This window comes from Cyclopterus lumpus, chromosome 19 (genome assembly GCF_009769545.1).
Source record: "Cyclopterus lumpus isolate fCycLum1 chromosome 19, fCycLum1.pri, whole genome shotgun sequence".
Taxonomy (NCBI): Eukaryota; Metazoa; Chordata; class Actinopteri; order Perciformes; family Cyclopteridae; genus Cyclopterus; species Cyclopterus lumpus.
Genome location: NC_046984.1, coordinates 18,841,658 through 18,864,157, shown reverse-complemented (window position 1 = coordinate 18,864,157; position 22,500 = coordinate 18,841,658). Strand labels below are relative to the sequence as shown.

Below are 22,500 nucleotides of genomic sequence, written 5' to 3'. Positions count from 1 at the left end.
TAATAACTATAATAATGATAATAGGGATAATACAATTGATACTTATATTAATAATAATGATAATAGTAATAATAACTATAATTATACTAATACTAATGATGATAATAATCATCATCATAATCATTATAAGGATACTAATAATAATCATAATATGAATCATGATAATAATAATAATAATATAATAATAATAATAACAATAATATATTAATGATGATAATAAAATTATACTTATAATAATAATAATGATAATAATAATAGTATAATAATAATAATGATAATAATAGTAGTAGTATAATAATAATAATGATAATAATAGTAGTAGTATAATAATAAATACAATAGGGATAGTAAAAATTATATTAAAAATAATAATGATAATAGTAATAATACAAATAATTATGATACTAATAATAATGGTAATAATAAAAATAATAATCATAACATAATAATAATAGTAATAATAACAATAATTATAATGGTACTAATGATAATAATAATAGTAATAATCACACAATCATAATTATAATAATAATACTATTAATTAATAATATTATTATTATAATTATAATATTATAAACAGTAATGATGGTGATGATACTAATAGTAATAATGACAATAATTATAATGATACTACTAATAATGATGATAATACAAATATAATACTAATAACAATAGGAATAATAAAAACTACACTAACAATAATGCTAATAATGAAAAAGATAATAATAACAATAACAATTATAATGATACTAATAATAATGATGATAATTATAATAACAATAAGAAGAAGAATAAGAAGAAGAAGAATAATGACAATAGGATAATACAATTGATACTTATAATAATAATGATAATAGTAATAATAACTATAATTATAATGATACTAATAATAATGATGATAATAATCATTATAAGGATACTAATAATAATCATAATGTGAATCATGATAATAATAATAACAATAATAACAATAATATATTAATGATGATAATAAAATGATACTTATAATAATAATAATGATAATAATAATAATAATAATAATAGTAGTAGTATAATAATAACAACAATAGAGATAATACAAATTCTATTAAAAATAATAATGGTAATAGTAATAATACAAATAATTATAATGATACTAATAATAATGATGATAATAATAGTAATAATAACAATAACAATAAATATAATATTAATAACAATAATTATTTTGATAATAATAATAACAATAATTATAATGATACTAATGATGATAATAACAGGCAGTCTCTGCAGGCTGTGCAGTGAAGGATTATGGGAATGTGGTGTTCGAGGACCTGGAGGACGACGAGCCGCCGGGTCTGGTGAAGCGCGTGCGGGCGGTGGGCAGCGCCACCCGGAGGCTGTCTGAGGCGGTGCAGGCTGTGAAGAGGGACGGACACACCACAGTGATGCTGGGAGGGGACCACAGGTGAGTCCAGTACACCTGGAGACCGAGTACTACCTCGACCTGTACTGCAGTCAGAGTACTACTACTACTACTGTGAATACACTGTCAGAGTACTACTGTGAAAACACCGTCAGAGTACTACTGTGAACACACTGTCAGAGTACTACTGTGAAAACACGGTCAGAGTACTACTGTGAAAACACAGTCAGAGTACTACTGTGAATACACACTGTCAGAGTACTACTACTACTACTGTGAACACACTGTCAGAGTACTACTGTGAAAACACGGTCAGAGTACTACTGTGAAAACACCGTCAGAGTACTACTGTGAACACACTGTCAGAGTACTACTGTGAAAACACGGTCAGAGTACTACTGTGAATACACTGTCAGAGTACTACTGTGAAAACACACTGTCAGAGTACTACTGTGAATACACTGTCAGAGTACTACTACTACTACTGTGAAAACACAGTCAGAGTACTACTGTGAATACACACTGTCAGAGTACTACTACTACTACTGTGAATACACCGTCAGAGTACTACTGTGAATACACACTGTCAGAGTACTACTGTGAATACACTGTCAGAGTACTACTGTGAAAACACCGTCAGAGTACTACTGTGAACACACTGTCAGAGTACTACTGTGAAAACACGGTCAGAGTACTACTGTGAAAACACGGTCAGAGTACTACTGTGAATACACACTGTCAGAGTACTACTGTGAACACACGGTCAGAGTACTACTGTGAATACACACTGTCAGAGTACTACTGTGAAAACACGGTCAGAGTACTACTGTGAATACACACTGTCAGAGTACTACTGTGAAAACACAGTCAGAGTACTACTGTGAATACACAGTCAGAGTACTACTGTGAAAACACAGTCAGAGTACTACTGTGAATACACCGTCAGAGTACTACTGTGAATACACGGTCAGAGTACTACTGTGAATACACAGTCAGAGTACTACTGTGAATACACCGTCAGAGTACTACTGTGAATACACCGTCAGAGTACTACTGTGAATACACTGTCAGAGTACTACTGTGAATACACCGTCAGAGTACTACTGTGAATACACCGTCAGAGTACTACTGTGAATACACTGTCAGAGTACTACTGTGAATACACGGTCAGAGTACTACTGTGAATACACTGTCAGAGTACTACTGTGAATACACGGTCAGAGTACTACTGTGAATACACCGTCAGAGTACTACTGTGAATACACTGTCAGAGTACTACTGTGAATACACTGTCAGAGTACTACTGTGAATACACTGTCAGAGTACTACTGTGAATACACTGTCAGAGTACTACTGTGAATACACTGTCAGAGTACTACTGTGAATACACCGTCAGAGTACTACTGTGAATACACGGTCAGAGTACTACTGTGAATACACCGTCAGAGTACTACTACTACTACTGTGAATACACCGTCAGAGTACTACTGTGAACACACGGTCAGTACTACTGTGAATACACCGTCAGAGTACTACTGTGAATACACCGTCAGAGTACTACTGTGAATACACCGTCAGAGTACTACTACTACTACTGTGAATACACTGTCAGAGTACTACTGTGAACACACGGTCAGAGTACTACTGTGAACACACGGTCAGAGTACTACTGTGAATACACGGTCAGAGTACTACTACTACTACTGTGAATACACTGTCAGAGTACTACTGTGAACACACGGTCAGAGTACTACTGTGAATACACTGTCAGAGTACTACTGTGAATACACGGTCAGAGTACTACTGTGAATACACTGTCAGAGTACTACTGTGAATACACGGTCAGAGTACTACTGTGAATACACGATCAGAGTACTACTGTGAATACACGGTCAGAGTACTACTGTGAATACACGGTCAGAGTACTACTGTGAATACACGGTCAGAGTACTACTTGAACTGTCCAACAGAAAATTGATAAATTATATTAGAGAATCATTTTCATCACTGCCGTAAAAAGGAAGAAGTATTGGAGTAATGAAGTACTGGAGAGCAGTACTAGTACTACTATAGTAATAGTACTTTGAAGCTGTACTTCAGGAGGGTCTCTGTCTCCATCAGTCTGGCCATTGGCTCCATTCATGGTCACGCCGCGGCGGTGGGACATCTGAGCGTCGTCTGGGTCGACGCCCACGCCGACATCAACACGCCGCTGAGCTCGTACACGGGAAACATCCACGGACAGTCGATGTCCTACCTCCTCCACGAGCTGCAGCCCAAGGTCAGTGTCCTAGCTGACAAGGTCAGTGTCCTAGCTTACAAGGTCAGTGTTCTAGCTGACAAGGTCAGTGTCCTAGCTGACAAGGTCAGTGTTCTAGCTGACAAGGTCAGTGTCCTAGCTTACAAGGTCAGTGTTCTAGCTGACAAGGTCAGTGTTCTAGCTGACAAGGTCAGTGTCCTAGCTGACAAGGTCAGTGTTCTAGCTGACAAGGTCAGTGTCCTAGCTGACAAGGTCAGTGTCCGACTTGACAAGGTCAGTGTCCGACTTGACAAGGTCAGTGTTCTAGCTGACAAGGTCAGTGTCCTAGCTGACAAGGTAATTGTCCGACTTGACAAGGTCAATGTCCTAGCTTACAAGGTCAGTGTTCTAGCTGACAAGGTCAGTGTCCTAGCTGACGAAGTCAGTGTTCTAGCTGACAAGGTCAGTGTTCTAGCTGACAAGGTCAGTGTCCTAGCTGACAAGGTCAGTGTTCTAGCTGACAAGGTCAGTGTCCTAGCTGACGAAGTCAGTGTTCTAGCTGACAAGGTCAGTGTCCTAGCTGACAAGGTCAGTGTCCTAGCTTACAAGGTCAGTGTTCTAGCTGACAAGGTCAGTGTCCTAGCTGACAAGGTCAGTGTTCTAGCTGACAAGGTCAGTGTCCGACTTGACAAGGTCAGTGTCCTAGCTGACAAGGTCAGTGTTCTAGCTGACAAGGTCAGTGTCCTAGCTGACAAGGTCAGTGTCCTAGCTGACAAGGTCAGTGTTCTAGCTGACAAGGTCAGTGTCCTAGCTTACAAGGTCAGTGTTCTAGCTGACAAGGTCAGTGTCCTAGCTGACAAGGTCAGTGTTCTAGCTGACAAGGTCAGTGTCCTAGCTGACGAAGTCAGTGTTCTAGCTGACAAGGTCAGTGTTCTAGCTGACAAGGTCAGTGTCCTAGCTGACAAGGTCAGTGTTCTAGCTGACAAGGTCAGTGTCCTAGCTGACGAAGTCAGTGTTCTAGCTGACAAGGTCAGTGTCCTAGCTGACAAGGTCAGTGTCCTAGCTTACAAGGTCAGTGTTCTAGCTGACAAGGTCAGTGTTCTAGCTGACAAGGTCAGTGTCCTAGCTGACAAGGTCAGTGTCCTAGCTTACAAGGTCAGTGTTCTAGCTGACAAGGTCAGTGTTCTAGCTGACAAGGTCAGTGTCCTAGCTGACAAGGTCAGTGTTCTAGCTGACAAGGTCAGTGTCCTAGCTGACAAGGTCAGTGTCCGACTTGACAAGGTCAGTGTTCTAGCTGACAAGGTCAGTGTCCTAGCTGACAAGGTAATTGTCCGACTTGACAAGGTCAATGTCCTAGCTTACAAGGTCAGTGTTCTAGCTGACAAGGTCAGTGTCCTAGCTGACGAAGTCAGTGTTCTAGCTGACAAGGTCAGTGTCCTAGCTTACAAGGTCAGTGTTCTAGCTGACAAGGTCAGTGTCCTAGCTGACAAGGTCAGTGTTCTAGCTGACAAGGTCAGTGTCCTAGCTGACGAAGTCAGTGTTCTAGCTGACAAGGTCAGTGTTCTAGCTGACAAGGTCAGTGTCCTAGCTGACAAGGTCAGTGTCCTAGCTGACGAAGTCAGTGTTCTAGCTGACAAGGTCAGTGTTCTAGCTGACAAGGTCAGTGTCCTAGCTTACAAGGTCAGTGTTCTAGCTGACAAGGTCAGTGTTCTAGCTGACAAGGTCAGTGTCCTAGCTGACAAGGTCAGTGTTCTAGCTGACAAGGTCAGTGTCCTAGCTGACAAGGTCAGTGTCCGACTTGACAAGGTCAATGTCCTAGCTTACAAGGTCAGTGTTCTAGCTGACAAGGTAATTGTCCGACTTGACAAGGTAATTGTCCGACTTGACAAGGTCAGTGTCCGACTTGACAAGGTCAGTGTTCTAGCTGACAAGGTCAGTGTCCTAGCTGACAAGGTAATTGTCCGACTTGACAAGGTCAGTGTCCGACTTGACAAGGTCAGTGTTCTAGCTGACAAGGTCAGTGTCCTAGATGACAAGGTATTTGTCCGACTTGACAAGGTCAATGTCCTAGCTTACAAGGTCAGTGTTCTAGCTGACAAGGTCAGTGTTCTAGCTGACGAAGTCAGTTTTCTAGCTGACAAGGTCAGTGTCCTAGCTGACAAGGTCAGTGTTCTAGCTGACGAAGTCAGTGTTCTAGCTGACAAGGTCAGTGTCCTAGCTGACAAGGTCAGTGTCCTAGCTGACAAGGTCAGTGTTCTAGCTGACAAGGTCATTGTCCGACTTGACAAGGTCAGTGTCCTAGCTGACAAGGTCAGTGTCCGACTTGACAAGGTCAGTGTTCTAGCTGACAAGGTCAGTGTCCTAGCTGACAAGGTCAGTGTTCTAGCTGACAAGGTCAGTGTCCGACTTGACAAGGTCAGTGTCCTAGCTGACAAGGTCAGTGTCCGACTTGACAAGGTCAGTGTCCTAGCTGACAAAGTCAGTGTCCTAGCTGACAAGGTCATTGTCTGACTTGACACGGTCAGTGTCCTAGCTGACAAGGTCATTGTCTGACTTGACAAGGTCAGTGTCCTAGCTGACGAAGTCAGTGTCCGACTTGACAAGGTCAGTGTCCTAGCTTACAAGGTCAGTGTTCTAGCTGACAAGGTAATTGTCCGACTTGACAAGGTCAGTGTCCGACTTGACAAGGTCAGTGTTCTAGCTGACAAGGTCAGTGTCCTAGCTGACAAGGTAATTGTCCGACTTGACAAGGTCAATGTCCTAGCTTACAAGGTCAGTGTTCTAGCTGACAAGGTCAGTGTCCTAGCTGACAAGGTCAGTGTCCTAGCTGACAAGGTCAGTGTTCTAGCTGACAAGGTCAGTGTCCTAGCTGACAAGGTCAGTGTCCTAGCTGACAAGGTCAGTGTTCTAGCTGACGAAGTCAGTGTTCTAGCTGACAAGGTCAGTGTCCTAGCTGACAAGGTCAGTGTCCTAGCTGACAAGGTCAGTGTTCTAGCTGACAAGGTCATTGTCCGACTTGACAAGGTCAGTGTCCTAGCTGACAAGGTCAGTGTCCGACTTGACAAGGTCAGTGTTCTAGCTGACAAGGTCAGTGTCCGACTTGACAAGGTCAGCGTCCTAGCTGACAAGGTCAGTGTCCTAGCTGACAAGGTCAGTGTTATAGCTGACAAGGTCAGTGTCCGACTTGACAAGGTCAGTGTCCTAGCTGACAAGGTCAGTGTCCGACTTGACAAGGTCAGTGTCCTAGCTGACAAGGTCATTGTCTGACTTGACAAGGTCAGTGTCCTAGCTGACAAGGTCATTGTCTGACTTGACAAGGTCAGTGTCCTAGCTGACGAAGTCAGTGTCCTAGCTGACAAGGTCAGTGTCCTAGCTGACAAGGTCAGTGTCCTAGCTTACAAGGTCAGTGTTCTAGCTGACAAGGTAATTGTCCGACTTGACAAGGTCAGTGTCCGACTTGACAAGGTCAGTGTTCTAGCTGACAAGGTCAGTGTCCTAGATGACAAGGTATTTGTCCGACTTGACAAGGTCAATGTCCTAGCTTACAAGGTCAGTGTTCTAGCTGACAAGGTCAGTGTTCTAGCTGACGAAGTCAGTTTTCTAGCTGACAAGGTCAGTGTCCTAGCTGACAAGGTCAGTGTTCTAGCTGACGAAGTCAGTGTTCTAGCTGACAAGGTCAGTGTCCTAGCTGACAAGGTCAGTGTCCTAGCTGACAAGGTCAGTGTTCTAGCTGACAAGGTCATTGTCCGACTTGACAAGGTCAGTGTCCTAGCTGACAAGGTCAGTGTCCGACTTGACAAGGTCAGTGTTCTAGCTGACAAGGTCAGTGTCCGACTTGACAAGGTCAGCGTCCTAGCTGACAAGGTCAGTGTTCTAGCTGACAAGGTCAGTGTCCTAGCTGACAAGGTCAGTGTCCTAGCTGACAAGGTAATTGTCCGACTTGACAAGGTAATTGTCCGACTTGACAAGGTCAGTGTCCGACTTGACAAGGTCAGTGTTCTAGCTGACAAGGTCAGTGTCCTAGCTGACAAGGTAATTGTCCGACTTGACAAGGTCAATGTCCTAGCTTACAAGGTCAGTGTTCTAGCTGACAAGGTCAGTGTTCTAGCTGACGAAGTCAGTGTTCTAGCTGACACGGTCAGTGTTCTAGCTGACGAGGTCAGTGTTCTAGCTGACGAAGTCAGTGTTCTAGCTGACAAGGTCAGTGTCCTAGCTGACAAGGTCAGTGTCCGACTTGACAAGGTCAGCGTCCTAGCTGACAAGGTCAGTGTCCTAGCTGACAAGGTCAGTGTTCTAGCTGACAAGGTCAGTGTCCGACTTGACAAGGTCAGTGTCCTAGCTGACAAGGTCAGTGTCCGACTTGACAAGGTCAGTGTTCTAGCTGACAAGGTCAGTGTCCGACTTGACAAGGTCAGCGTCCTAGCTGACAAGGTCAGTGTCCTAGCTGACAAGGTCAGTGTTCTAGCTGACAAGGTCAGTGTCCGACTTGACAAGGTCAGTGTCCTAGCTGACAAGGTCAGTGTCCGACTTGACAAGGTCAGTGTCCTAGCTGACAAAGTCAGTGTCCTAGCTGACAAGGTCATTGTCTGACTTGACAAGGTCAGTGTCCTAGCTGACAAGGTCATTGTCTGACTTGACAAGGTCAGTGTCCTAGCTGACGAAGTCAGTGTCCTAGCTGACAAGGTCAGTGTCCTAGCTGACAAGGTCAGTGTCCTAGCTTACAAGGTCAGTGTTCTAGCTGACAAGGTAATTGTCCGACTTGACAAGGTCAGTGTCCGACTTGACAAGGTCAGTGTTCTAGCTGACAAGGTCAGTGTCCTAGATGACAAGGTATTTGTCCGACTTGACAAGGTCAATGTCCTAGCTTACAAGGTCAGTGTTCTAGCTGACAAGGTCATTGTTCTAGCTGACGAAGTCAGTTTTCTAGCTGACAAGGTCAGTGTCCTAGCTGACAAGGTCAGTGTTCTAGCTGACGAAGTCAGTGTTCTAGCTGACAAGGTCAGTGTCCTAGCTGACAAGGTCAGTGTCCTAGCTGACAAGGTCAGTGTTCTAGCTGACAAGGTCATTGTCCGACTTGACAAGGTCAGTGTCCTAGCTGACAAGGTCAGTGTCCGACTTGACAAGGTCAGTGTTCTAGCTGACAAGGTCAGTGTCCGACTTGACAAGGTCAGCGTCCTAGCTGACAAGGTCAGTGTTCTAGCTGACAAGGTCAGTGTCCTAGCTGACAAGGTCAGTGTCCTAGCTGACAAGGTAATTGTCCGACTTGACAAGGTAATTGTCCGACTTGACAAGGTCAGTGTCCGACTTGACAAGGTCAGTGTTCTAGCTGACAAGGTCAGTGTCCTAGCTGACAAGGTAATTGTCCGACTTGACAAGGTCAATGTCCTAGCTTACAAGGTCAGTGTTCTAGCTGACAAGGTCAGTGTTCTAGCTGACGAAGTCAGTGTTCTAGCTGACACGGTCAGTGTTCTAGCTGACGAGGTCAGTGTTCTAGCTGACGAAGTCAGTGTTCTAGCTGACAAGGTCAGTGTTCTAGCTGACGAAGTCAGTGTTCTAGCTGACAAGGTCAGTGTCCTAGCTGACAAGGTCAGTGTCCTAGCTGACAAGGTCAGTGTTCTAGCTGACAAGGTCATTGTCCGACTTGACAAGGTCAGTGTCCTAGCTGACAAGGTCAGTGTCCGACTTGACAAGGTCAGTGTTCTAGCTGACAAGGTCAGTGTCCGACTTGACAAGGTCAGCGTCCTAGCTGACAAGGTCAGTGTTCTAGCTGACAAGGTCAGTGTCCTAGCTGACAAGGTCAGTGTCCGACTTGACAAGGTCAGTGTCCTAGCTGACAAGGTCAGTGTCCGACTTGACAAGGTCAGTGTCCTAGCTGACAAAGTCAGTGTCCTAGCTGACAAGGTCATTGTCTGACTTGACACGGTCAGTGTCCTAGCTGACAAGGTCATTGTCTGACTTGACAAGGTCAGTGTCCTAGCTGACGAAGTCAGTGTCCGACTTGACAAGGTCAGTGTCCTAGCTGACAAAGTCAGTGTCCTAGCTGACAAGGTCATTGTCTGACTTGACAAGGTCAGTGTCCTAGCTGACAAGGTCATTGTCTGACTTGACAAGGTCAGTGTCCTAGCTGACGAAGTCAGTGTCCGACTTGACAAGGTCAGTGTCCTAGCTTACAAGGTCAGTGTTCTAGCTGACAAGGTAATTGTCCGACTTGACAAGGTCAGTGTCCGACTTGACAAGGTCAGTGTTCTAGCTGACAAGGTCAGTGTCCTAGCTGACAAGGTAATTGTCCGACTTGACAAGGTCAGTGTCCTAGCTGACAAAGTCAGTGTCCTAGCTGACAAGGTCATTGTCTGACTTGACAAGGTCAGTGTCCTAGCTGACAAGGTCATTGTCTGACTTGACAAGGTCAGTGTCCTAGCTGACGAAGTCAGTGTCCGACTTGACAAGGTCAGTGTCCTAGCTTACAAGGTCAGTGTTCTAGCTGACAAGGTAATTGTCCGACTTGACAAGGTCAGTGTCCGACTTGACAAGGTCAGTGTTCTAGCTGACAAGGTCAGTGTCCTAGCTGACAAGGTAATTGTCCGACTTGACAAGGTCAATGTCCTAGCTTACAAGGTCAGTGTTCTAGCTGACAAGGTCAGTGTTCTAGCTGACGAAGTCAGTGTTCTAGCTGACACGGTCAGTGTTCTAGCTGACGAAGTCAGTGTTCTAGCTGACGAAGTCAGTGTTCTAGCTGACAAGGTCAGTGTCCTAGCTGACAAGGTCAGTGTTCTAACTGACGAAGTCAGTGTTCTAGCTGACAAGGTCAGTGTCCTAGCTGACAAGGTCAGTGTCCTAGCTGACAAGGTCAGTGTCCGACTTGACAAGGTCAGCGTCCTAGCTGACAAGGTCAGTGTCCTAGCTGACAAGGTCAGTGTTCTAGCTGACAAGGTCAGTGTCCGACTTGACAAGGTCAGTGTCCTAGCTGACAAGGTCAGTGTCCGACTTGACAAGGTCAGTGTCCTAGCTGACAAAGTCAGTGTCCTAGCTGACAAGGTCATTGTCTGACTTGACACGGTCAGTGTCCTAGCTGACAAGGTCATTGTCTGACTTGACAAGGTCAGTGTCCTAGCTGACGAAGTCAGTGTCCGACTTGACAAGGTCAGTGTCCTAGCTGACAAAGTCAGTGTCCTAGCTGACAAGGTCATTGTCTGACTTGACAAGGTCAGTGTCCTAGCTGACGAAGTCAGTGTCCTAGCTGACAAGGTCAGTGTCCTAGCTGACAAGGTCAGTGTCCTAGCTTACAAGGTCAGTGTTCTAGCTGACAAGGTAATTGTCCGACTTGACAAGGTCAGTGTCCGACTTGACAAGGTCAGTGTTCTAGCTGACAAGGTCAGTGTCCTAGATGACAAGGTATTTGTCCGACTTGACAAGGTCAATGTCCTAGCTTACAAGGTCAGTGTTCTAGCTGACAAGGTCAGTGTTCTAGCTGACGAAGTCAGTGTTCTAGCTGACACGGTCAGTGTTCTAGCTGACAAGGTCAGTGTCCTAGCTGACAAGGTCAGTGTTCTAGCTGACGAAGTCAGTGTTCTAGCTGACAAGGTCAGTGTCCTAGCTGACAAGGTCAGTGTTCTAGCTGACAAGGTCATTGTCCGACTTGACAAGGTCAGTGTCCTAGCTGACAAGGTCAGTGTCCGACTTGACAAGGTCAGTGTTCTAGCTGACAAGGTCAGTGTCCTAGCTGACAAGGTCAGCGTCCTAGCTGACAAGGTCAGTGTTCTAGCTGACCAGGTCAGTGTCCTAGCTGACAAGGTCAGTGTTCTAGCTGACAAGGTCAGTGTCCGACTTGACAAGGTCAGTGTCCTAGCTGACAAGGTCAGTGTCCGACTTGACAAGGTCAGTGTCCTAGCTGACAAAGTCAGTGTCCTAGCTGACAAGGTCATTGTCTGACTTGACACGGTCAGTGTCCTAGCTGACAAGGTCATTGTCTGACTTGACAAGGTCAGTGTCCTAGCTGACGAAGTCAGTGTCCGACTTGACAAGGTCAGTGTCCTAGCTGACAAAGTCAGTGTCCTAGCTGACAAGGTCATTGTCTGACTTGACAAGGTCAGTGTCCTAGCTGACAAGGTCATTGTCTGACTTGACAAGGTCAGTGTCCTAGCTGACGAAGTCAGTGTCCGACTTGACAAGGTCAGTGTCCTAGCTGACAAGGTCAGTGTCCTAGCTGACGAAGTCAGTGTCCGACTTGACAAGGTCAGTGTCCTAGCTGACAAGGTCAGTGTCCTAGCTGACAAAGTCAGTGTTCTAGCTGACAAGGTCAGTGTCCTAGCTGACAAAGTCAGTGTCCGACTTGACAAGGTCAGTGTTCTAGCTGACAAGGTCATTGTCCTAGCTGACAAGGTCAGTGTCCTAGCTGACAAAGTGGTGAAGTTAAGGTGGTGAAGTTAAGGTGGTGAAGTTAAGGTGGTGAAGTTAAAGTGGTGAAGTTAAAGTGGTGAAGTTAAGGTGGTGAAGTTAAGGTGGTGAAGTTAAGGTGGTGAAGTTAAGGTGGTGAAGTTAAAGTGGTGAAGTTAAAGTGGTGAAGTTAAGGTGGTGAAGTTAAAGTGGTGAAGTTAAGGTCCTTCTGTCTCCAGATGCCTGCCCTGCCCAGCTTCTCGTGGATCAGACCCTGTGTGTGGGCCAGAGACCTGGTCTACGTGGGCCTGAGGGACGTGGACCCAGCAGAGCAGTAGGTTCCCGTCCTTCCTCTCAGAACTTTGTGATGAAGACTCTCCAGCTGACGAGTCGTGTTCCACAGCTACATCCTGAAGCTGCTGGGCGTGAAGGTGTTCTCCATGAGGGAGGTGGACCAGCTCGGCGTCGCCAGAGTCATGGAGGAGACCTGCGACTACCTGACGGCCAGGTAGACTTCCTGTTTCACAGGAAACCCTTCTTCTTCTTCTGCTTTTTCTTCTTCTTCTTCTTCTCCTTCTTCTTCTTCTTCTCCTTCCGTTTCCGGTTGTGTGAGTGAGCGTGGTGCGGAGTTCACTGCTTTGTGGTTCTTGTCTGGTTTTCCGTCCTCGCGCATGATCAGGTGAGGTACAGAGCAGGTAGTAGTGTGTTCTTGGGGGTTGTGTGGGGGGATGGCGTCCTCTGAGACGTCACGCCCGACCCTCCAGTAGGGAGCCCGGGTCGTTCCGCCGGACAGCAGCGTGTCGGTGGAGGAGGTGCTGCTGGCTGTCGGGGAGCAGGTCGGACACGACAACCTTTCCTTCGCCTCGAGGATGAACAAGGCGGTGGTCGTGTTCATGAAGAGCTGTTAGAGGTTGAACTGCGCAGGTTTGGGAAGTTCGCTAGCGGATTAAGTGTTTTGAGTGCGGAGACGTGGGTCACAAGCGCTTCTCGTGTCCGCATAAGCAGCAGAAGAGTGCGGAAGCCCTGGCCGCGGACGTGGCGATCGCCGCGGATGCGCCGTTTCTCGCGGCGGGTTCTGCTGGTGCGGCTGCGGCTGCTCTCGCGGCGGTTGATGCGGTGGACCTCGCTGACGTAGCGGGTCCTGTTGTTGGGGTGGACCTCGCTGACGTAGCGGGTCCTGTTGTTGGGGTGGACCTCGCTGACTCAGCAGTACACCGCAAACACCACCACTAGAATTAAGTCTGCTGTCAAAGACCTGGAAGCCAACATAAAGAGCATCGAGGAGGGCTTCCAGAGACACCCGGATCCCAGTGCGGGTCGACTGCTGAAGGAGAGGAGGTCGGAGTTGAGCTCCTTCCTGCATGAGAGGGTGAAGGGAGCCCTAGTTAGGTCCCGTTTTCTCCAACTGAAGGACATGGATGCCCCAAGGAAGCGAATGGCCTGCCTGAAGCTCCCAGGAGGCAGGGTAACCACTGACCAAGGAGAGATGAGAACCCATCCATCCATCCATTTTCAATACCGCTTATCCTCATTAGGGTCGCGGGGCGCTGGAGCCTATCCCAGCTGACATAGGGCGAAGGCAGGGGACACCCTGGACAGGCCGCCAGTCCATCGAGGGCACATGTAGGGACATACAACCATTCACTCTCACATTCACACCTATGGGCAATTTAGAGATCAATTAACCTGCAGCATGTCTTTGGACTGTGGGAGGAAGCCGGAGAGCCCGGAGAGAACCCACGCTGCCACGGGGAGAACATGCAAACTCCACACAGAAGGACCGCTCCGACCGGGAATCGAACCCGCGGCCCTCTTGCTGTGAGGCGACAGTGCTAGCCACTACACCACCGTGCAGCCCAGATGAGAACCCATGCTGTGGATTTCTACGCTTCTCTGTTTGGGGAAGAGCAATGCTGTGAGGAGAGCCGTAAGGAGCTCCTGGAGGGTCTTCCACAGCTCAGTCCTTCAGAGAGGACGGCGCTGGATGGAGAGCTGACGGCTGCTGTGAAGCAGATGTCTTCAGGAAAGACTCCGGGAATTGACGGCCTCTCCACAGACTTCTTTAAACAATTCTGGGACAGCGTTGGTTCTGACTTACATTGTGTGTTGGTGGAAAGTTTTCAAACAGGATCACTACCTGTTTCCTGCCAGCGGGCGGTCCTCTCCTTGATGCCCAAGAAGGGCGACTTGGCTCTTCTTAAGAACTGGAGACCAGTGGCCCTGCTTTGTACAGACTATAAGGTGCTTTCCAGAGCCTTGTCCAACAGACTAAGAGACTACCTGGAAGTAGTTGTAGACAGTGACCAAACATACTGTATCCCAGAGAGAACAGTCATGGACAATATTGTTCTAATGCGTGATGTGCTTGATGTGTGTAAATCCCATGATGTAGATGTTGGCATTGTTTCACTGCATCAAGAGAAGGCTTTTGACAGGGTTAACCACACTTACCTGTTCTCTGCACTTAGGGCTTTTGGGCTTGGTGAGGGTTTTGTGGCGTGGGTGGGTTTGTTGTATAAGGGTGCTGAATGTATGGTGAAGATGGGAGCTGGGCTGAGTCGACCGATCCCTGTACGGCGGGGGATAAGGCAGGGTTGTCCTATCTCAGGGCAGCTGTACAGCCTTGCTTTTGAGCCACTGTTGTGCAGGTTGAGAAGTCAACTCGCTGGGTTTTCACTGGCTGGGTCTTCCAGTCTTTGCGTCCCCTCGCTGTGTCTGCGTATGCTGATGATGTAAACATCTTCATCAGGGACCAGGGAGATGTTCACTGTCTGAGGGATACTCTGTCTCTTTATGAGAAGGCTTCATCTGCACGGGTGAACTGGGACAAATCTGAAGCTTTGTTGTGACAGTGGAGACAGCAGCTTGTGCCTCACCTGCCTGCAGGGCTTCAGTGGGGGAAAGAGGGACTACAGGTGTTGGGTGTGTTTTTAGGCTCTGAGGAGTATCAGAAAAGGAACTGGGTGGGAGTGAAGGAGAAGGTGTGTGCTTGGTTCTCTAGGTGGAGATGGTTACTGCCCCAGCTGTCATATAGGGGAAGAGTTCTGGTTGCTAATAATTTGGTTGCCTCGACTCTTTGGCACAGGCTCATTGCGCTGACACCACCAAGTGGCCTCATGACAGAGATACAGAAGTCTGTCATGGACTTCTTCTGGTCTGGCCGGCACTGGGTTTGTGCGGCAGCTCTCTATCTGCCGGTGGCAGAGGGGGGGCAGGGTCTCATCCATATCCAGTCCAAGATTGCCTCTTTCAGACTTCGGACTACACAGAGGCTGCTCTATGGCTGTGGCCCCAGCTGGATAGATGCTGCTCGACTGCTACTGAGAAGAGCCGGGCGGTTGGGGTATGATAAACAGCTTTTTCTCTTACAGCCTGAAGTAGTGGACCTGTCCGGTCTAACGCCGTTTTACAGCTCTGTTCTGCAGGCCTGGCATGTTCTTAACATCTCACGTGAAGCGGATGAGACTCCGGGCGTGTGGCTGCTGGAGGAACCTTTGTTCTTCAACAGTTTCATAAGCACTAAAACACTGCAGTCTGCCAGTATGCGAACGCGGCTGAGAGAAGCCGGCTGCACTAAGATGGGACACTTGGTGAAGATGTCATCAACAGCTTCAGGCAGAACGCTAACATCACGTCTGTCAGGCTGACTGACAGGATGGTGGAGGAGGTCTGTGCCGCACTGCCGCGGCACCTAAGAGCTGCTGCAGGAAGTCGTGCTTTGTCTGACCGGTGGGATGAAGGGATGGAGTACACCCCCCCCCACCCTGCTCATTGCCCCAGCTGTGGGGGACTGGCAGGAGGGGGAGAATATGACATTAGCAACCCCTCGTCTGGGCAAGTTTCAGGCGGTAGGGAAGAAAGCCATCTATGAAGTGTGTGTTAAGGTTGTGAACGTGCTCTCTGGCGGGGTTGAAGGAGTCGAGGTGGATCGAGTGCCTTGGCCCAGCTTCATCCCCAAAAGGCAGCTGGAGGTGCTTGTACAAACTTCCTATTGAGAAGCGGACGGCAGACCTCCAGTGGAGGGTAGTGCACGGGGCTATAGCCACGAATAGATACCGGGCACACCTAGATCCACACATTGGGATGGAGTGTTATTTCTGCTGTGAGGCGGAAACCCTGGAACACCTGTTTGTTCAGTGTCCTCGGCTCTCAGGCCTTTTTGAACTTTTGAAGGGATGGTTTCGGGGTCTTGGAGAGGACTTTTCTTTCACTTTGTTTATTTTTGGGCTGAAATATTGCATAAATAAGAAGGCTGTCCACACACTGGTGAACTTTGTGTCTGGTTCTGCCAAGTTGGCCATCTGGTTGCCACGGAAAAATGGGGCAAGGGGAGCTGGCAGTGAGGATCCGGTGAGGGTTCTGAAGGGACTGCTGAAAGCCCGACTCAGGGTGGAACACACCTACTACCAGGCTGTGGACAATGTTCAGGCTTTCAGGGATAAATGGACTACTGGGAGCATGTTATGCTCAGTGGGTACTGGTGGTGAGCTGCTGGTACATTTTTGAATATTGGGATTGTTTATTTGTTTTCGTTCTTTGGATATATTTGTTTGTTTGTTTGTTTGTTGTTTTGTTCTTTGGTGATATTTGGTTGTATGTTTGACTTTTTTATTTACTTGGTTTTCAAATGAAGCTGTAGAGTGTTTTTGATGTTTTTGCGATAGTGGAATAAAGGACTCTTAAACCTCAACCTCTGCTGCTTCTTCTTCTTTTTCGTCTTCTTCTTCTTCTTCTTCTCCTCCTCCTCTTCATCTTCCTCCTCTTCCTCTTCTTCCTCCTCCTCCTCCTCCTCCTCCTTCTTCCTGGTGCATTCAGGTGCTCCTCCTGATGCAGGTTTTGAGCTGTACAACACAAGAGAAGGTATATTTGAAAGTTTCTGAAAACATTAAAAATACTAATAATATTATTATTAATAGTAACAATAATAATAAAACATATTATAAACAATATTAAATGTTGTTTTCTATTTGTCCAGAGGGAAGAAACCGATCCACCTGAGCTACGACATCGACGCCATCGACCCGTCAGTGACCCCGGCCACGGGGACCCCTGTAGCGGGGGGGCTGAGCTACAGGGAGGGGGTCTACATCGCCGAGCACCTCGGTCAGACAGGTGGGCTGCAGCAGCCGGTTAGCGTAGCTTAGCATCGACCCCCCGCTGAGTCCGTGCTACCGTCCTGCAGGTCTCCTGTCGGCGGTGGACCTGGTGGAGGTGAATCCTCTGAGGGGTCAGACGGAGGAGGCGGTCCAGTCCACCGTCAGCACCGCGGTGGACCTGCTGCTCGCCTGCTTCGGACGCCGCCGTGGCGGAAACCACCCGCCGGAGTACCGCCTGCCCGAGCCTTGACGCCGGCCTCTCCTACTGGACCGACGGACACCTGAACGCCTCCTATCACCTGCGGGAACTGAAGGGACCATCAGAGATCAATAACCTGAGCACCAAGTTCTGAACAAAGATGTTCAACTTGCATCAATTATCCATTTGATCCATTATTCAGAAGAGTAACACGTTTAATATTCTGTTGATAGAACTTTAATTCCACTGCCTGAAGTGTCAATTCATCAAAATACATTTAAAACAATGTTTTATATTGTGAAAATGTAATTAAAAACATTTTAATCCAGTGAAATCAATATTTAATTATTATTCTTGAAAGTCTGAGACGATTTAATAATACATTTATAATAATACATTTATTTATATAGCACCTTTAAAAACAGAGTTTACAAAGTGCTCTACATATAAGCAAAGTAAAAACATAACATCAATACAAGTAAACATTTCAGAAAATACAATGCAATGAACACAATAGAGGAATAGAAAGATACAAATACAAAATAAAGCAGAACAAACAAATTAAAATAGGGCAAACAAAGAACTGCATAAAAGGACGACATCACTTAAAAGCAGTTCTATAAAAATGGGTTTTAAGAAGTGATTTAAAAGAAGCTACTGATTCTGCTAGCCTTATCCCCTCAGGTAGGTCATCCAAAGTCCAAAGCAGTCCTGCTTCTTTCAATTAAGAATAATCTCAAAAATCAAACCCATATTGTCACGCTCAGATCTGGAAAAAGTCATTCATGCACTAATTTTCTCCCGACTCGACTACTGTAACTCCCTCCTTTCCGGCATTAATCAAAAATCCATCTCCCGCCTCCAACTAGTCCTGAATGCAGCAGCTCGGCTTCTGACTGGTTCTAACAGACGGCATCACGTGACTCCAGTCCTGGCCTCTAGAAGGCGGCTTCACGTGACTCCAGTCCTGGCCTCTAACAGACGGCTTCACATGACTCCAGTCCTGGCCTCTAACAGACGGCTTCACATGACTCCAGTCCTGGCCTCTAACAGACCATCACATGACTCCAGTCCTGGCCTCTAGAAGGCGGCTTCACGTGACTCCAGTCCTGGCCTCTAACAGACGGCTTCACGTGACTCCAGTCCTGGCCTCTAACAGACGGCTTCACATGACTCCAGTCCTGGCCTCTAACAGACGGCTTCACATGACTCCAGTCCTGGCCTCTAACAGAGGGCTTCACATGACTCCAGTCCTGGCCTCTAACAGACGGCTTCACATGACTCCAGTCCTGGCCTCTAACAGACGGCTTCACATGACTCCAGTCCTGGCCTCTAACAGACGGCTTCACATGACTCCAGTCCTGGCCTCTAACAAACGGCTTCACATGACTCCAGTCCTGGCCTCTAACAGACGGCATCACATGACTCCAGTCCTGGCCTCTAACAGACGGCTTCACATGACTCCAGTCCTGGCCTCTAACAGACGGCTTCACATGACTCCAGTCCTGGCCTCTAACAAACGGCTTCACGTGACTCCAGTCCTGGCCTCTAACAAACGGCTTCACGTGACTCCAGTCCTGGCCTCTAACAGACGGCTTCACATGACTCCAGTCCTGGCCTCTAACAGACCTTCACATGACTCCAGTCCTGGCCTCTAACAGACGGCTTCACGTGACTCCAGTCCTGGCCTCTAACAGACCTTCACATGACTCCAGTCCTGGCCTCTAACAAACGGCTTCACGTGATTCCAGTCCTGGCCTCTAACAAACGGCTTCACATGACTCCAGTCCTGGCCTCTAACAGACGGCTTCACATGACTCCAGTCCTGGCCTCTAACAGACGGCTTCACATGTACAGTAATCAGGATAGTTGAACCAGACTTCAGTTATCAGGATAGTTGAACCAGACTTCAGTACTCAGGATAGTTGAACCAGACTTCAGTTATCAGGATAGTTGAACCAGACTTCAGTTATCAGGATAGTTGAACCAGACTTCAGTAATCAGGATAGTTGAACCAGACTTCAATTCAATTCAATTCAGTTTATTTTGTATAGCCCAATATCACAAATTACAAATTTGCCTCAGAGGGCTTTACAATCTGTACACATACAACATCCCTGACCTTTGACCTCACATCGAATCAGGAAAAACTCCCCAAAAATAACCTGACAGGGAAAAAAGGGAAGAAACCTTCAGGAGAGCAACAGAGGAGGATCCCTCTCCCCGGATGGACAGAAGAATAGATGTCATGTACAGATGAACAGAGTTACAGAGTTACATAAACACATTACATGAATATGACAATGTATGAATGGAACTCCAATCCATGAAACAGAAGGAGGTAGAGAGGAGGGGGGGCGGGGCATCAGCAGGGCCAATGGGAGGCCGGCTCACCAGCATCAGACACCTCCAGGTCCAATGGACCCTATGAGACGTGAAGTCACAACGACTCCGGGGAGGAAGCAGAGTTAATAAGGTGCAATGGAGAGATGTAAATGTATCCATAAGGAGAGATAGAAGAGGAGATAGGTGCTCAGTGTATCCTAAAACATCCCCCAGCAGCCTATAAGCCTATAGCAGCATATCAAGGGGCTCGACCAGGGCAAACCTGATTCAGCCCTAACTATAAGCACTATTAAAGAGGAAAGTCTTAAGTCTATTCTTGAATGAGGTGACTGTGTCTGCCTCCCGGACTGAAAGTGGAAGCTGGTTCCATAAAAGAGGAGCTTGATAACTGAAGGCTCTGGCTCCCATCCTACTTTTTAGGACTCTAGGAACCACAAGTAGCCCCGCATTTAGTGAGCAGCTCTCTAGTGGGGCAATATGGTACTACAAGCTCCTTAAGATATGATGGTGCATCACCAATCAAGGCTTTGTAGGTGAGGAGAAGAATTTTAAATGTGATTCTTGATTTTACAGGGAGCCAGTGCAGAGCAGCTAATACAGGAGTCATGTGATCTCTTTTCTTAGTTTTTGTGAGTACACGAGCTGCAGCATTCTGGATCAACTGGAGGGATTTAAGAGACTTATTAGAGCAGCCTGATAATAAGGAGTTGCAGTAATCTAGTCTGGAAGTAACAAACGCGTGAACCAGCTTTTCTGCATCTTTTTGAGACAAGATGTGTCTGATTTTTGAAATGTTACGTAGATGAAAAAATGCAATCCTTGAGATTTGCTTAACGTGGGAGTTAAAGGACAAGTCTGGGTCAAAGATAACTAGAGATTCTTTACAGTGGTGTTGGATGCGAGGGAAATGCCATCTACAGAAACCACATCACCAGATAATTGATCTCTGAGGTGTTCAGGGCCCAGTAAAATAACTTCAGTTTTGTCTGAGTTTAACATCAGGAAGTTGCAGGTCATCCATGTTTTTATGTCTTTAAGACATTCTTGAATTTTAGCGATCTGGTTGGTCTCCTCTGGTTTGATCGATAGATATAATTGAGTATCGTCTGCATAGCAATGAAAGTTTATGCAGTGTTTCCTGATAATATTGCCCAAAGGAAGCATATATAAGGTAAATAAAATTGGTCCAAGCACAGAACCTTGTGGAACTCCGTGATTAACGTTGGTGGTCATTGAGGCTTCATCGTTTACAAATACAAATTGAGATCAATCTGATAAATAGGATTTAAACCAACTTAGTGCGGTACCTGAAATGCCAATCGACTGATCCAGTCTCTGTAATAGGATGTCATGATCAATGGTGTCGAACGCAGCACTAAGGTCTAACAAGACCAGTACGGAGATGAGTCCTTTATCAGCACTAAGGTCTAACAAGACCAGTACGGAGATGAGTCCTTTATCTGATGCAATTAGGAGGTCATTTGTAATTTTCTAGTAAAAATCACTGTCTCTGTGCTGTGGTGTTTTCTAAATCCTGACTGAAACTCCTCAAATAAACTATTCTGATGTAGGAAGTCGCACAACTGATTTGCGACTACTTTCTCAAGGATCTTAGAGAGGAAGGGAAGGTTAGAGATCGGTCTGTAGTTAGCCAACACCTCTGGATTAAGAGTGGGCTTTTTCAGGAGAGGTTTAATTACAGCTACTTTGAAGGAATGTGGTACATGGCCTGTTAGCAAAGACACATTAACAATATCCAGCAGAGAGGTGCCAATTAAAGGCAACACGTCTTTAAGCAGCCTCGTTGGGATGGGGTCTAAGAGACAGGTAGACGGTTTAGAAGTAGAAATCGTTGAGGACAATTGGTCTAGGTTAATGGGAGAAAAGCTATCCAAATATACACCAGGGCATACAGCCGTTTCCAAGGCCACTCCTCTTGATGACAGATCGGCAGTAGTTGAGGGCAAGAGAGCATCAATCTTGCCTCTAATAGTTCAAATCTTTTCATTGAAGAAGTTCATGAAGTCATTACTACTGAGGTCTATAGGAATACACGGCTCCACAGAGCTGTGACTCTCTGTCAGCCTGGCTACAGTGCTAAAGAGAACCCTGGGGTTGTTCTTATTTTTCTCTATTACTGATGAGTAATAGGCTGCTCTGGCATTACGGAGAGCCTTTTTATATGTTTTAAGACTATCTCGCCAAACTAAGAGTGATTCTTCCAGATTGGTGGAACGCCATATGCTTTCAAGCTTTCGTGAAGTTTGCTTTAGGTCGCGGGTCTGAGGGTTCTACCAGGGAGCAAACCTCCTTTGCCTCACTGTGTTCTTCTTCAGTGGGGCTATCGAGTCTAGTGTCATTCTCAGTGAGCCTGTAGCACTATCGACAAGATGATCAATCTGGGACGGACTAAAGTTAGCACAGGAGTCCTCAGTCACATTGAGACGTGGTATTGAATCAAATGCAGAAGGAATCTCTTCTTTAAATGTAGCTACAGCACTGTCAGTTAGACATCTGGTGTAGAAACTTTTGACTAACGGTGTACACTCTGGGAGTATAAACTCAAAAGTTATGAGGTAATGGTCTGACAGAAGAGGGTTCTGATGGAAGACCTCCAAATGCTCAATGTCAATGCCATATGTAAGAACAAGGTGGAGGGTGTGGCCAAAGCAGTGAGTGGGTTTCTGTACTCTGACAGAAGCCAATCGAGTCCAACAATGAGATGAATGCAGTACTAAGGCAATCATTATCAATATCCACATGAATATTAAAATCTCCTACAATAATAACCTTATCAGTTTTAAGGACTAAACTTGATAAACACTCAGAAAATTCAGATATA

At 46.4% G+C, this 22,500-nt stretch overlaps 1 protein-coding gene across 1 annotated transcript in view; it reads left to right on the top strand.

Annotated features, from left to right (window-relative positions):
* The window catches only part of arg1 (arginase 1), a 19,425-nt gene extending 1,928 nt beyond the window's left edge, over window positions 1-17,497 (top strand). Inside the window, exons 3-8 of the mRNA XM_034558071.1 lie at window positions 1,273-1,447; window positions 3,527-3,686; window positions 12,257-12,351; window positions 12,421-12,525; window positions 16,993-17,129; window positions 17,200-17,497. Coding sequence (XP_034413962.1) covers window positions 1,273-1,447; window positions 3,527-3,686; window positions 12,257-12,351; window positions 12,421-12,525; window positions 16,993-17,129; window positions 17,200-17,363 — 836 coding nt within the window. The 3' untranslated portion in view covers window positions 17,364-17,497. The remainder of the gene's footprint in view (window positions 1-1,272; window positions 1,448-3,526; window positions 3,687-12,256; window positions 12,352-12,420; window positions 12,526-16,992; window positions 17,130-17,199) is intronic.
* Window positions 17,498-22,500: the final 5,003 nt, after the last annotated feature.